This window comes from Chelonia mydas, chromosome 1, assembly GCF_015237465.2.
Source record: "Chelonia mydas isolate rCheMyd1 chromosome 1, rCheMyd1.pri.v2, whole genome shotgun sequence".
Lineage (NCBI taxonomy): Eukaryota > Metazoa > Chordata > Testudines > Cheloniidae > Chelonia > Chelonia mydas.
In genome coordinates this window covers 134,712,740-134,727,811 of record NC_057849.1, presented here as the reverse complement: position 1 = coordinate 134,727,811, position 15,072 = coordinate 134,712,740, and the positions used below count along the sequence as shown (strand labels likewise).

At 39.9% G+C, this 15,072-nt stretch overlaps 1 protein-coding gene across 8 annotated transcripts in view; it reads left to right on the top strand.

Moving 5' to 3' along the window:
* Nucleotides 1–339: 339 nt before the first annotated feature.
* AP1S2 (adaptor related protein complex 1 subunit sigma 2) overlaps nucleotides 340–15,072 on the top strand; it is a 37,091-nt gene continuing 22,358 nt past the window's right edge. For 4 of the 8 annotated variants that reach the window (XR_005225597.2, XM_043537871.1, XM_043537874.1 and 1 more), the window contains exons 1-4: nucleotides 352–536; nucleotides 1,929–2,107; nucleotides 7,731–7,839; nucleotides 8,661–8,798. Coding sequence is in view for 6 of the 8 variants with exons in the window: in XM_043537871.1 (XP_043393806.1) it covers nucleotides 1,929–2,107; nucleotides 7,731–7,839; nucleotides 8,661–8,798 (426 nt within the window). In the remaining 2 variants the exon portion in view is untranslated. Of the gene's footprint in view, nucleotides 537–1,928; nucleotides 2,108–7,730; nucleotides 7,840–8,660; nucleotides 8,799–11,132; nucleotides 12,349–15,072 lie in introns of all 8 variants that reach the window. The other 4 variants (XM_037900924.2, XM_037900911.2, XR_006287856.1 and 1 more) reach the window with 3 other exon arrangements.

Here is a 15,072-nt window from a genome sequence, read left to right as displayed (position 1 = left end):
AGAGGGGTTTATCTCCAGGCTGCTGATTGACTGAGGCCATTTTCCGATCTGTGTCTCCCTCGGTGATTGGCTACTGTAAAAAAAAAAACGGTGTGTGTGTTTGATTTTCTCGTTGGCTGCCGTAATCCCTACTTCTCCCCTATTGTGGTTCTGTCGTGCTGATTGGCTCCTTTCATCCCCCCCCCCCTTGGCCAGGGTGCCTGGCTCGCTGATTGGCTTCTCCGAGGCTACCTCCCGAGCTGCCTATATGCCCGGCTCGCTGATTGACAGCTCCAACCGTGCCGCCCCCCGCCGGGTGCGCGCAGCCCCTGCGGCGCCTGTGTTCGCCGAGCTAATAAAGTTTTGTTGGAAGAAAAGCGGCGCCTCCTCTCGCTCCTGCCCCTCCCTCTTGGAGCCGCTCGCCGCGCCCGGCTCCTCCCTCCCGGCTCGGGCCCTGGGGCGCTCGTTTCTCGCCCAGCTGCGCGCGTGCCAAGAGCTCGAGCCGGAGCCTCCCGGCGGCTCCCCCCCAGCTGCTGCCGCCTCCTCCTGCGGGCACGGTAAGCGGCTCCCAGTCCGGCCGGAGGAGGGGGGTGCGCGGGGAGAGTCTCCGCGGCATAGACCCTCTCGCCCCGGCCGATACCGGGGCTCCGCGCCGCTCCCTCCGCTGCGCAAACTGGGGGGGGGGGCGGGGGCGCAGAGCCCTGCCCAGCCCTGCCCCGACCCCGCCCGCCCGCCTGCTTAGCGCGTGTGGCCGCCGTGACTTAACGGGACCCCGGGGCGGGGGACACCCGGGACTGCGCCGTGCGCACCGTCCCCTTCCTCACCCCCCCGGGTGTGCGCGACGGTTAAACGGCTGCTCTGTCCCCGGGGACCGGACTCGCCTGCCTGCCTGCCTGCCGCGGGCCCCTCTGTGCCCGGCTCCGGGCTGGGATGCCAGCCCTGCCCCCGGGCGGCTCCGCGGCTGGCGCTGCCCGGCCTCGGGGTGGTTTCCCTGCCGCCGCTCGTGGGGCGCGCTAGCGGGGCGGCCGGCTGCCGGAGCCCTGCGTGGGTAGAGGCCGACCCGCGGCGGGGCGGGGGGGACCCTTCGCGCAGCAGACCCGCCGGAAAGGCAAATTGGGCGTCGCTGGTGCTCCCGCTTGCTCTTCCCGTTCAGTGGGCATTTGAGGCGCCCCCCCCCCCCAAGTGTGCAGGAAACCGTGCTTAAAACAAGTGCTTCCTCAGACACAGTCGTACTATCCCTGGGGGAGGGACAGCAGCCCCTTGGCCAACCTCTTCGTCTTTGTTCCCGTTTCCCCATCTGTGAAATGGGGAAAAGGCTTGCCACCTCCCAGGGAGTTAGGAAACTTGATCAGTGTCTTTAAAGTGCTTTGACGTACTCTGGAATAAATTAACATTGGTGAAAAAAGTATTCTTAAAGCACTATCTATAATCCAGTTGGCAGTGAATTTGGTATCAGAAATCATGGGTTTGGCATTAAGGAGATGAGGGTGCAGTTTCTTAATTTGTCGACAGTGGAAAAGCTATGTTGAGGACAAGGAGTATCAGCAAAAGGTGCGAGTGTACTAGCGCTGAACATGGTTTATCTGCAAGCTTAGACTAATGCGTTCAGCATCTGGTGGTGGTAACCTCTGTTTCTGAAGTTCCCGAACACTGTTTCTGTGTCTACACATTAATCTTGTGCAGCCCTCTGTTTAACTCGTTGTGGACATCTGTTATCAGCAGTACTTCATTTTTTCTAGTGTAGAACATGCCTTAGTAAAACAGTGGTTACACCTTTAAAAGTATCTTGTAGAGTATACTAGCTTTTGAATGGCTGTCATTGACACTTGTAATTTCTTTTCCTACTTTAAAACATATTTCAACTAATAAAACAAAACTAATTTTAAAATGTTTGCATTTGATACAGTTGAAGGACAGAGTCATTACAGTTTTATTTGTTAATTCAACAGATGCAGTTTATGTTGCTTTTTAGTCGTCAGGGGAAGCTGAGACTTCAGAAGTGGTATGTCCCGTTGTCTGACAAAGAGAAGAAGAAAATCACAAGGGAACTTGTTCAGACAGTGCTGGCTCGTAAACCGAAAATGTGCAGCTTCCTGGAGTGGAGAGACCTGAAGATTGTCTACAAAAGGTGGTTCTGCCTCACTAAGCTTGTAATTACTAGACATCAAAAAAAAATTTAATGAATAGCAAAGAAAATAATGAATATGAAATGTTTTCTCCCTTATTGATGATGAAAACAGGCTGGTTTTGAGCTTTTTTTTCTTAAATCTAGTTTGATAACCTAGTAGGAAGCATTTATATGTAAAGAGCCACTCATGCGTTTAGAAATGTGCTGAAGAACAGAGATTAGATTTTCTTATACTTAAGAAAAAGTGATTCTTTCCGGTTCTGTGTTCAGCTAAGTAAAAGGATGAATACAAATATGAAAAACAATGTATGATTCTAGGGCTATTTAGAATGACTAAATTCTATAAACATGTTTACCTCAAGCAGAGGGTAACTATAAATTGGTTACAAATATAATTTGGTCTCAGGCACCAGATATATGAATAAGAAAAGATTTTTGCTCTCAGTACAAAACAATATTTTTTCACTTTGAGAAATCAAGATCAGTTTTCTGTGGGTGAAAGTACTGTCTAATTTTCTTAGTCAGAAATCTCCCTTTGTACCTGTTTACTTGCAAAATGCTAAAGTTGTGCAGCTGGAATCTTTTCATTCTGCTGACCTTTTGCATGTAATACAAAACAGCTGTGAAATTGCTTTTCTCCACAAATTACTGTAATTGACATTCCAATGAGATGAAGGAAATAAATGAATCCTACTGAAAGCTAATTTTATAAAAGGAGTTCCATCCTTTCATTTTTAATATTTAAATAGGGAATCGGGGCACTTTCAGAGGTTTATATTTTTTAGCATTTCCTGTAATTCTCTCTTGGATTGTAAATAAAATATCTTGCCCTACTGTTCTCGCCTTCTTTTCATTGGTGAGAAGATAGTTTCCTCCACCCCAAAACTGGAACTGAAATTGTTATGTAGATAACTTTAATAATGTTGAGGCATTGTGTCAAATAGTATAACTGGATTCAAGAAAGAATTAGACACTTAGGCCACGATAATGCCTATGCTTAAGAGTGTAAATAACTTTATTCATATCAGTACTGCCATTGATTAATGTCAATCTAATCATGTGAGTTAAGGTATGCTTATGTTTGCAGGATCAGGGCCTCAGTATGAAAGAGGATATAACCTGAAGCATATATATACCTGTGTCTATACCTCTCATGCCTCGCTACTTGGCCATGAAACCTTTGTAGGCAGCACTTGATGAGGGGGTATGCATGCGTCCTTTGGGTCCTATAACCTACTGACCAAAGGCATGCAACATCCACTGTAATCACTTGTTTCACTCTCTCCACCAACTGGTGTGGTCAAGTTGAGGAACTTATTAAAAAAAATTGCAAGTTAGTTGATGTCAGGGAAAGTAATTTAATTTTTCCTTTGTTTTATTTCCTTGTTTTTCTTCAAGTTTGGATAGTTATGGTCATCACACAGCTGAGGGAACACCACTGAGAGGACTGGATTTAAGTAATGATAAATAAAAACCACTTAGTCTGATAGGTATAAGTGCCTTTGGGCTTGGAGAAAGTGCATTCTTCCAAAGATAATGATGAAACCCAGAAGCAATAGGAGCAGGCTCTAGTGGCCCAAGAGTCCAAGTGCAGCCTTCAGAGGAAACAATCCTTCATATTCAGGGCGTTCCGGTAGTCTTTGTCCTGGGCTGGTAGCCAAAAGAGAACCAGACAATGACAAACCTTGGCAGGGGTCACAATCCTCCTAAGCAAGAGGTGCTCCATTTTGGTTGCAAGGTTGAGGACGCTACAGAGAATCCTGAGCCAATCCTCTACCAAGGTCTGCTTTCTTCTATCCCATAGTTTGGGGACAGTTTGACTCACATTGGGTAAAAACCATGACTTGTTAAAAAACACAAAACATTTAACATTTTTTAGTTTCATGTTGCTAGTTCATGTTTTTCTTATTTCATAATCTAAATTGCTGAAATGCATGCTTAATTCTTTTATTTCTTCTAGAGCTACTTAATTGTTAGAATTTCAGATATTACAGAGCAAGGTAGTAGGTTTATTTAAATCAAAGCAAATTTTAAGCAATCAATTTTAATTGTTTTGCCTTTGTACTCCTAAAGAGAGGTGGTTTTACTGATTGATAATACTTAAAACATGTTAATTTGCAACTAAATACAACCTTTACGCTAAATTTGGTGCTGCTTTTTGCAAACTTAGGAGGAAACGCTATATCTATACACATTTATTTAAGCAGTTATATAGCTTACTTTACATTTATTCAGATGCTTAATTTTTTCATTGTGTATTATGTTAGTAAATGGTGAATAATGCATTTCTTATTTGCAAGATTAATTTTTTTACTTGTGGTTTGTTTTGAGCTCTTTGGATAGGAACTCAAATGCAATTAAAATGCAAACAAAATTTTAAAGTTTTTAATTAGTAAACTAAAGCTACCTTAAATATGTTGGATACATAACAAAAAAAAAAAATAATCAAAACCCGCTTAAAACTAACTGATTTATTAAACAAAGTGTTACTTGCAGTTAGTGAATTGAACTAGTTGTTTCTGGTCACTGTGTCCTTCAGGATTTTAGAACTAGCAGATCTCATCCTCTTGCATTTAGTTTTTATTCATAGATTGGAAAAGAAAACAAGCTTTACTACTTTTCAACTTTCGAATGCTTTTTAACTTTGAATTAACTAGTCATTGAACTTAAACTAGTTAAATAACCTGAAATGAAGAAATTATTCTCTCTGCATCTGCAGAAGAGGCTACTGCTGTCAAAAGCTGATTTACTATTTCAACAAAACCTGGTTCCAGGTGTGTACCCAACGACATATACCAATTCAGTGGTTTGACTTTCTTTAAAACTTTGGCAGTAAACATACACTGCTTAATGTTTTTATTTGATATAAGTGATTTTAATAGGTTAAAGTAAGTTTAACCTTAACATGGGTTGTCATAATTTCAAATAAGTTTAGTTTTAAATGAAAAAATTGACTTTTTAAAGTCAGTTTTTATCCACTCTTACAGAGAATTTTCTAGGAAATTTCACACTTGAAGTGATCATCGATGCTCTAAAAAAAGAAGTCCAAGGGCCTCATTAACATCCCTTTGTTGTGAGATCAATACAAACTCAAATACAAATTTGGTAAGCTTATAGCTCAGAGGTGGGCAAACTATGGCCCGCGGGACACATTTAGCCCACGGGACCTTCTTCCCCGGCCCCTGAGCTCCTGGCCCGGGAGGCTAGTCCCCGGCCCCTCCTCTGCTGTTCTCCCTCCCCCACAGCTTCAGCGCGCCGCTGGCGCAGTGCTCCTGGCAGCCAGGCAGCACAGTTGCAGAGCCGCAGCCTGACCTGGTGCTTTGGGTGGCGCGGTGGTGGCAGCGCCGCCAGCCACCGGTGCTCCAGGCAGCACGGTAAGGGGGCAGGGAGAAGGGGGGGTTGGATAGGGTGGCAGGGGACAGTCAGGGGTGGGAGGTCCGGGAGTGGTCAGGGGACAGGGAGCAAGGGGTGGTGGATGGGGCAGGAGTCCCGGGGGGGCCGTCAGGGGACAGGGAACAGGAGGGTTGGATGGGGCAGGAGTCCCAGGGAAGCTGTCGGGGCATGAGAAGTGTGGGGGGTTGGATAAGAGGTGGGGGCCGGGTTACGCCTGTCTGTTTGGGGAGGCACAGCCTCCGCTAACCGGCTCTCCATACAATTTTGGAAACCCGATGTGGCCCTCAGGCCCAAAAGTTTGCCTGCCCCTGTTACAGCTTGGGCCATATGTACATCACCTGAAATATTCAATGTACACAAATCAAAAAAGTTGAAATGCTTTGACCAAGGCGGTAGCCCTTCATCATGGTTAGTATTGGCAAGACATCCTCTTAATGAAGTGTTCTAAGAGGGAAAATATGAAAATATATTTTCATATATGTCCATGAGAAAAAACACAGAAATAAACTCTTGCACATTCTCATCTCCAGAGGGCCCACTCTAGACTTGACAAGAGATTTAGCTTGCCCGTCTCCGGGCTTGTTTTGAATATTTTGAGGTCCAAGCTAGGAGAACCAATATGGCTGCCTTCAAGCATTGCGGCCTGATGAGGGCATGTGCCTTTATTTACTCCTTCAGAAGATTATAGATGTGGCCCTTGCAATTCTGGTTGTATCTGGTGTAGGTGCTTGGTGTTCATAGCCTGGATATGGGAGTGAGTTTCTTCAAGAGGTCAGGCTAGCTCCTGTTTCGATTATTTGATTATTGCTGAATGTTTTGATGGACAATGCTCTCTTCCCTGCCAGCATATCATTATAGGTACCTTTGCCTCCAATTTGTGTTGGGGGTTGCAACTTAGAAGCTTTTGTACTTACATATATTTAAATTTCCCCCTTCAAACTGTATGCTGTGGAACTTGAAAATGCATTCTAGTTAACACTTGCTTTAACTTAGTTGAAAATACTACATAGACAGGGTTTCCAACCTTAAATTTGTCTTTAAATATGGTTATGAAGGACAAAGAGTCTTCTAAGAAGAAAGGTCCAGGTGATATCCTCTTTTGTATTGTTGAAAAGTAATTTGATGTATTAAAAAAGACTCTGAAAGCAGGGCTTTGGAGCGGAGCCTGGAGCTGGAGCATGGAGCAGCTCCGGAGCAGTGGAGCTGCAGGTTTTTTCCTGGAGCTGGAGCGGAGCCAGAGCACAGCTCCAAAGCCCTGTCTGAAAGGGTTGGGTGTAGTTTTCAAATCTGTATTTAGTTGTGAACACTGTATTATGACCAAGTGTTATGGAGTAGGAGTTCTTTTTTTTTTTTTAAAGTGACACAAAAGCTGTTTTGTCTGAAACCGGTCAAATTGCTTGTTTAATCATGTTTAAGGCCAGTCCTTTTAAGAGCTTATTACTAATTTAACTTGAAATAAAGGTCTGCTATTGTCATGAGATTCAAATTATCCTTAAGCATTGGAAGGGAAACAATTTAGCTGAACATAGCAATAATCAGCTGACATTAAAATGAATGTGGAGAAAGTCATGTGCCTTGAGTAACAGAATAGAAGTATTCAGACAGATTTGCTTTGAGTGCTAGTAATTTAGAGTAAGCTTCAAACTGTTGTGCTAAAAAATACACAGATATTTTTGTCTTTCCAGACTGATGTTTTCATAATGTTTTATTTAATGTTTTATTTCTAATTTAGATTTTCAAATCTTATCTATTGGATGCTTTCTGTACTCTTTTAAAAACTAAGCCAGTAGAAAGTGATTTACCCAACAACTGTGTATAAAAGACATAATTGGTTTTGTAGTGCATTAAAAAATCCTCTGGAGTTACTGTTTTTATTTCTGTTAAATCTGGTTTGACAAAAAAGGTAAAAAAAAAAAAAAAAAAATGAAAAAGCATTTTAAATTTTCTAACAAGTTCAATTTGACGTGAGAGAAGTCAATGGTTAAAAAGGCCATAGAAATTGAAACATTATTTGATCCAGGGAGGTGGTCCCTCCCAGTTCTTTTTAAGGAACAGCGGTCATACTGTGTGGGCAAGCTTGCAGTGCTGCTGCTTCTAATCTGTTACTTCTGAGGATACACAAATCTTAGTTTCCAGGACTGAGAAGAATCTCACCTTTCAGGAGCACAAATTTAACTGACATGGGGGCTGGTGTTTTTATGATAACATAAAGATAATTTTGTTGTTGTAGATATGCAAGCCTTTATTTCTGCTGTGCTATTGAAGATCAGGACAACGAACTGATAACCCTGGAAATAATTCATCGTTATGTGGAACTACTTGACAAGTATTTTGGCAGTGTAAGTTAGTGACTCTGATTTTGGTGTCAGTTTTTTACAAAATTCCATTGTGTTTTTAATATAGTAAGTGCATCATCATCTTGCTTAGTGGACAAAAAGTATTTTTAAAAGTGATATGTTTGCTGCTGGACATGGATATCTGATATATATGGTAAATCTTACATCACTTGTTCTGCCAAACCAACCTGGTAACTAACCTATCTTCACAACACCCTTGTCAAGTGAGGAGGGGGTTGTGTGTCCTGTTCCTCTCTCCCCCCAGGCTCTGTCCCCAATCTGCTTTCCTTCAGCTGCAATTTCAGGAAGAGTTCTGTGCAGCCCTCTGCAGCCGCAGGCTAGAGCATACTCAGTGCAGAAAGAACCATAGTTAGCTATGAAATTCAAGCAATTCTCTACTAGCAGATGCGAACTTGTGGTTTTTCAGGGGCTTGGGCCAAATCGCAGTTTGGGTGTATTCTCATGGGGACAGTGAAAGGCTCATCCCTGACACACAGGCCTCCCTCCTGCCAAATTTCAAGTCCCTGCTCCAAAGCTTGCGGGGACCAGAGCTTGTCAGAGAAATGGTCACCAGAATTTTTTAACATGGGCAAGATGTATTTCTCACTAGCCTCACTCTCAGAAGTGGCATAACCATTTTGACTGAAATTCTCCACAAAAAATTCAGCCTTAGGAAAATGCCTGAAATCGAAATTTTCAGCCCAAACAGTTAGTTTGGCAAAGTTGTGAGCAAGTGAAAGAAGAATCTAGTAATAGGAAGTGTCAGGCAACTTTAATAAGGCAGTGCTACCCCCCCCCATCACAACACTTATTGTGCTTTTCAGGTGTGCGAACTTGATATCATCTTCAATTTTGAAAAGGCTTATTTTATTCTGGATGAGTTCCTGTTGGGAGGGGAAGTTCAGGAGACCTCCAAGAAAAACGTTCTTAAAGCCATTGAGCAGGCAGATCTGTTACAGGAGGTAAGCAAATGGTACTTCTCCTGCCTAAGCACCAGCCTGCTGTGCTCTGGCTAATGTCTAATGAAGGCTCTCACTTTTCTAACATGATAGAAAGCGCTTTTTAGCATGCTTAGCATGTAATCTCCTGTTAGTTTTTCTGTTTGTGTAGTATATGTACTATCACAGTATTATCTTTCAGCTTGTTTATTCTTTTCACCTTGTATTGAGTACGCACATATGTAAAGCTTTTTTAAAGCTTCAGATTTATTTAGAGATTCTCTGTGTTGTATGTTTTGCTAGAATTGCAAGCTGCTCTTTTCATGCATATACCTAATATTTATAGATGTTGCTCTTTTTAATCTCTCTTCCTTAGATTTATCTTTGTTGCACTTTAATCATCTTGATAATTATCACTAGTTTTTTGTCATACCTGATGCATGTGTGCTTCTTTACTGTTTCATTGCTCAAATCCAGAAGCTAGACTCTCTTCTTTGAGCCTGTTTCAGGTATAGTTAATATTAACTATTCTAAAGGCATTATGTCTTAATGTTGTAGTTAATTTATTTTAAAATAGAAATGCATTATAAAGTTAGAATAATAGTTCGTCAGTAGTCATAGAAATATATAGAATGAAGTAGAAAAGGCATTCAGAACTTCACCTGTTATTCAGTTATTGAAATAAAAATATTTCCACTGTTCATTTCTGACTTCGGAGAACTGTTAAAGTATGAACTCAGATCTTAAACCCAGAATTTGGAAAGCAATTTTTAAAAATTGTACTGCAAAATCCCTAGTAATAAAGTAAATTTAAAAAAACCCTCTTGTCTCTAACAGCCCCTTTGTATTTTATTATTTACTAACTGTGGTCTCAAGGTTAGAACATTGAACTGGCAGTTCAGACCCTGCCAATGACACCTAGTAAGACCTTGGGAAAGTCACTTAACTTCTCTGTGCACCAGTTGGTGACAGGGATGTACAACTTGCCCATCTCACATGCATGTTAAAGTTGAAGGCTTGTAAAATGTTTAGAGGTCACTGGTAAAAGATGCTATATAAATGCAAAATAGTATTTGAGCTTTGTCCTGTGAACATTTTAATGAGTTATTATTTTGTCTTGTGAGAGATCTGTTTCTGTTGATCTGTCATGTGAGCATTCCATAGTTCTGAGGTTCTCTTTCTGCCATCTTTGATATTGCCCCATGAACATCTTATTGCTAAATTATAGGATTGAAAAATCATCCCATTCTTTATTCTCCACTCTCATAGTTTAGTTACATTTTGTAATCCTATTACTTGAGGTGAAAGTAAGAGGATGACATATCAGCTAAGACTCATATTTGTAGATAGTTTATTAGCACCTCTGTGTGATGTATCCTTTTTTGGTTTGGGAAGCGTAATTATTCCTGCTTTCAAAGGAAGCTCTGAAACCTTCCTCTCGTCACTCCTTTATTGAGGTGGATATTACAGGCCTGCTGAAATTTTAGCTGTTTGGTACTCTACTGATGCCATCTTTTGTTATGACATAGAGAAAATGTTCCATGGGGTTTTTCATCTAAAGCATCTGCTTTCCTAGAATCAAAGAATTGCAGAAGTTAGAAACGGGAAGTGACCTAGGAAATAATCGGTCTCCCTGCAAATGCATGATTGTTTCCTACAATGTCTTGCAGCATTTTGTCCAGTCTAGTTTTAAAAATTACAAGCAAAGAGACTTCCTTTGGGAGGCTGTTTTATTGTATCCTACTGTCAGAAATAATTCCTGATATTCTGCCTAAATTTTATTTTTAATTTCATTCTACTACCCCTAGATTAGTTTGACACTAAAAATAAATAATGCAAAATAAAAAAAAGCCTCCCTTTTAAATTTTTTTACAATGGGAAATTTTCTCCTTCCCTCCATATTCTTTGTGGACTTCGCTTCTTTGAAAGTAGTCATCCACCCCCCCCCCTCACCCCCCCCCCCCCCCCCCCCCGCCTTCTGATTACTTTTATGGTCTCTGGGTTAACTATTTTCCTGATTGTAACCAATAAGTAACAAAAATCTGTGTTCTTGCTGCTTTTGAAGTTTATTTTACATTGTGGTGGTGGAAATTTAATTGAGATTTTTGTCACCGTTTGATAGATTAATGATGTCAATTAAATGTAAAATGGCACTCTTTATATGGCTGCTTTTTTACTTCAGTGGGAGTTCAGTTGAAGGACTTCAGGATGTTAAAGAGGTTTAGCACAAAATTATATATTTTAGTGTAGGATCTTTCCTTTCATGCTAGTTGATGCAAAGTGAGTCCAGAGTCTGACAATGAAGAATACTGAAATGTTGAATTCATGTGTCACCATTGGAGAATCTTTTTATTTCAGTGAATTTCTGTTTCTCTGAATAGTTCAGAAAAAGTCCACAAGAATAGAATACATTCTTCAGTTCTACCAATCCCAAGTTTTTTCAAACATCACTGCTTTTTTCTCACCAGATCCACTCCTCATATGCACAATATATGTCAAAGATAAAGATTTTCTTTGAGCCCTAAATGGATTGTTACTTGACAGTCATTTAAAAAAAAATTAAGTACTGTATTTTTAATACATTAAATGTAATAAATTTTATGTATGTATCATTAACTAGTTAGTGTTTCTAACGGATTTTGATGACTAGCTGTTCAGAAATGTTTATCACACAAAGGAACATCATTTTACAGATCTTAAGTGGGAGGAAGCAATGGCTGTTGTGAGTAATATTAAAAGGAAAACATGTACAGGCAAGAGTTGTTTGAAGAGTGAATTGGCCCCTTATAGGCTTGTCCGTTTGTATTCCCCCAGCAGTTTTCCAGGAGATGCTTTATACTGTACGGCACCTTTTACAGTATCATGCACTTAAACTTTCAGTACTGTTATAGTCACTTACTAACACTCAGGGCTTGTCTACACTTAAAATACTGCAACTGTGCCTCTGTAGTGCTTCAGTGAAGACAGGAGGGCTTCTCTCATCAGCGTAGGTACTCCACCTCCCTGAGAGGCAGTAGCAAAGTTGATGGGAGAATTCTTCCATCGACCTATTGCTGTATACACCGGGGGATAGGTCGGTTTAAGTGCATTGCTGAGCAGTGTGGATTTTTCACACCCAAGAGCGACGTAGTTATACTGATGTAATTTCCTAGAATAGAGCAGTCCTCATTTCTGTTAGCGCTCATCTCACTAATATACTGATTTTGGAGACTTACATGCTGTGGTTTCATGTGTAGTTGATGCTCATTTTTCTTTAGTATTCTTCTTAGCTCTCTTCCCACTGACAACACATTGAATGTTTTTGTATCTAGTGCTGTCCACTAAAGTTATCAATGAAACACAGCTCACCCTCATCTTTAAAAGAGCTGCAACCCTGACAATAGTTTGACGTTCTGTGTGTGGAGGTGTAGGGGGGCACATGCATTTCCATTTGAGAAGAATACATTTTTTGTCATATTATGGAGCTGTGAAATAAAATTTTTCAGGTCTTGATGTGATATTAACCATGTTGCATTGTAATTATATTTACAGAGCCAGTTCTCCATGCCACTTCGCTCTATTCTTCTTTTCTCAGGTTGGCATTGACATTAGTACAGTATTCCAGAAGAACTGTAGCAATTTCTAATCTCTGTATGCAATTTTTTCTTCTGTGTGGATATTGCTTTTTTCATTTTATATTTTATTTTTGTTGTTTCCTGATGTAAACATCAATTCAGCAAAGCATTTAAGCACAATCTTAAGTAAATCCTGGTTTAGCGGAGCACTTAAGCGTTGTGGTTCACTTTACGTTAAGGAAGTATTTAAGTGCTTTGCTGAATCAGGGCCTTATTTGATAATCCTGTTTTATTGCAGTTACCAGTCTATTTAGTAACTCAAAACCGTTACTGAGGCATACCTTTGTTAAAAGACGACATTTTGCTTTTGAGATCATAGCTCAACTCTTTGCCTGTAATGACTTTTTTCTTCCCTAAGCATAAAATGCTATTGCGTTTGTGCTCATTTATGTATCTCCTATTGAACAGCTGAAAAGTAATTTTACTTTTCCTTGTGCATCATATTTTTGTGGATGAGTAAAGGTCATGTGGCCAATTTCATGATTGTTAACAATTCCAGTTAAAACTGCTAATTGTTTTTAATAATACTTGATACTGTAACAAATAAATAACACAAACAATATAGTTTGCATTGATATTGTAGCATGGTGATCCCAGGATTTGAGAAACAAAGTTGGTAAGTTTACATCTTTTATGGACCAACTTCTGTTGGTGGAAGAGACAAACTTTAGAGCTGCACAGACCTCTCTTTCAGGTTTGAAAAAGGTTAATTGCCTATTTCATTTTAAGAAGTTTCTTGCAACATGTGTTAACCCTTTATTCTTAACAATCTGTCCCACCTTGTATTTAGCTGTGATACTCTAGTTACCTTTTCCAGACCTGAAGAAGAGCTCTGTGAAGCTGGAAAGCTTGTCTCCCACCAACAGAAGTTGGTCCAATAAAAGATATTGCCTCACCTACCTTGTATCTCTGAGTATAGTACAGAACAATAACAAAGTATCCATTTTTCGCATAGGAATATAGGAATTGTCATTCAGTAATTTAATGGTGGCCATTAGTATGAGATACTGTCTCCGACTAACACTGTGCAAACCTACATACTTGTCCCAATACAAGTTACATTTTATATATATATATATATATATATATATATATATATATATATATATATATATATATATATAAAATGTATGTATGTTTAATAATACGTAAAGAATTAATCTCATTAAACAAAACCATTACCATCAGTGTTTACTAAACAACGAACATAACCGTTAAAGGCTTGCCAGCCGGTGAATATTTTTCTAGTAACCACATTTCAAAATAGTTTTGTAATCTTTTTTTGTAGGTGAATTTTTCTTTCACTAGAATTTCCCAAATCTTGTTCAACCCACATATCACTGGAGGTTATTTATTCCTCCATGGGTCTTCAGAAGAACAGGTTGGATATTTCACTGTAAATATTGGTGTTTGTTTTCATTGGAAGTTCCAACAGTTAGGCCAGAAGGTCTGTTGGTAAATCAGAATTGTTTACTTTTTGTTTCCATATTATTCATATAATTGTCTAATCCTTTACTAAATACTACTAAAGGATGTGCTTCATGAAAATTAACAATTAGCTGTATTTGTTTCATCTTTTAAAAATATCTTGCATCCTAATTTCAGTTAGTGACCTCTTGTCCTTGTATATGAGGAAGAATAAGTGTATTTTCAATCTGTTATTCCTCTATCTACTTTTTTGAAGGTGTATACTTTTTTTTGGTATTAAAAACCTGCTTCCCCACTGAGATAAGCAACTTGTGTATGGAAGTGGAGGCTATTTTGGAATTGCCATGAGAATTTTCCATCAGAGGAAGAACTTCTCGACTGGAAAGAGCAACTACATGTAGACTGTAGGATTGTGTATGGTTCTAAAGGCTTAATATGCCTTCAGTAGTACACCAGACCCTCTCTAGAATGTGCGTCTATATAGTGCGAATTCGCATATAAGGCGGTTGTGGCCACGGATCCCAAATTTAATTACTTTAATTGGAATTCATTTTAATGTGGTTCCTGCTGTAACGCGGTCCTTGCATTAACACGGTACCGCACATGGATCCCAAATCCCATGTTCTAGCGAGGGTCCAGTGTATATAACCGTTATGCATATAAATAATGCTAGCAATAGCAATTTTTAAAAATAAAAATCCCCGAACGTTTTAACCTGTATAAGGGATCTCTACAAGTGGGTGGGAACATAATTTTTCACCGTCTCTATTAGAAGACCACCTCTGTAAGCAGCTGCTTTTGTTTGTCCCCCTTGAGTGATTGCTTAAGATAGTTTTACTGTATTCAAGTAAACAGAGGCTGAAAAACTCAGCCACTGGTGAGTGGAGCACTTTCTATGTGAATGTGGTGATTTCACATTCAGTTTCTGCAGAATGTGATCTTTCATTTAAAAATGTTTCTAGCCCTTATAGTTATGAATATAATCTTAAAGTATAAAGCAATGAAATACTGTTGTCCTGACTGTTGTCAGATTTGGTGCTTCTGCTATTGCTCATATTCCACAAAAGCAAAAGAATTAATGAGAATAGCAGAGTCTTGACTAATTAATGCAAGCTTGCATATCATGACAGTATTATTGGGAAATGTGTTCTTCATACATAACTCCCACTGACATCAGTGGGAGTTGTATATGGGACACATCTCACCATCATACCTTTAGACCTCAATCCTTTAGAAACTTATACATATGCTTTATT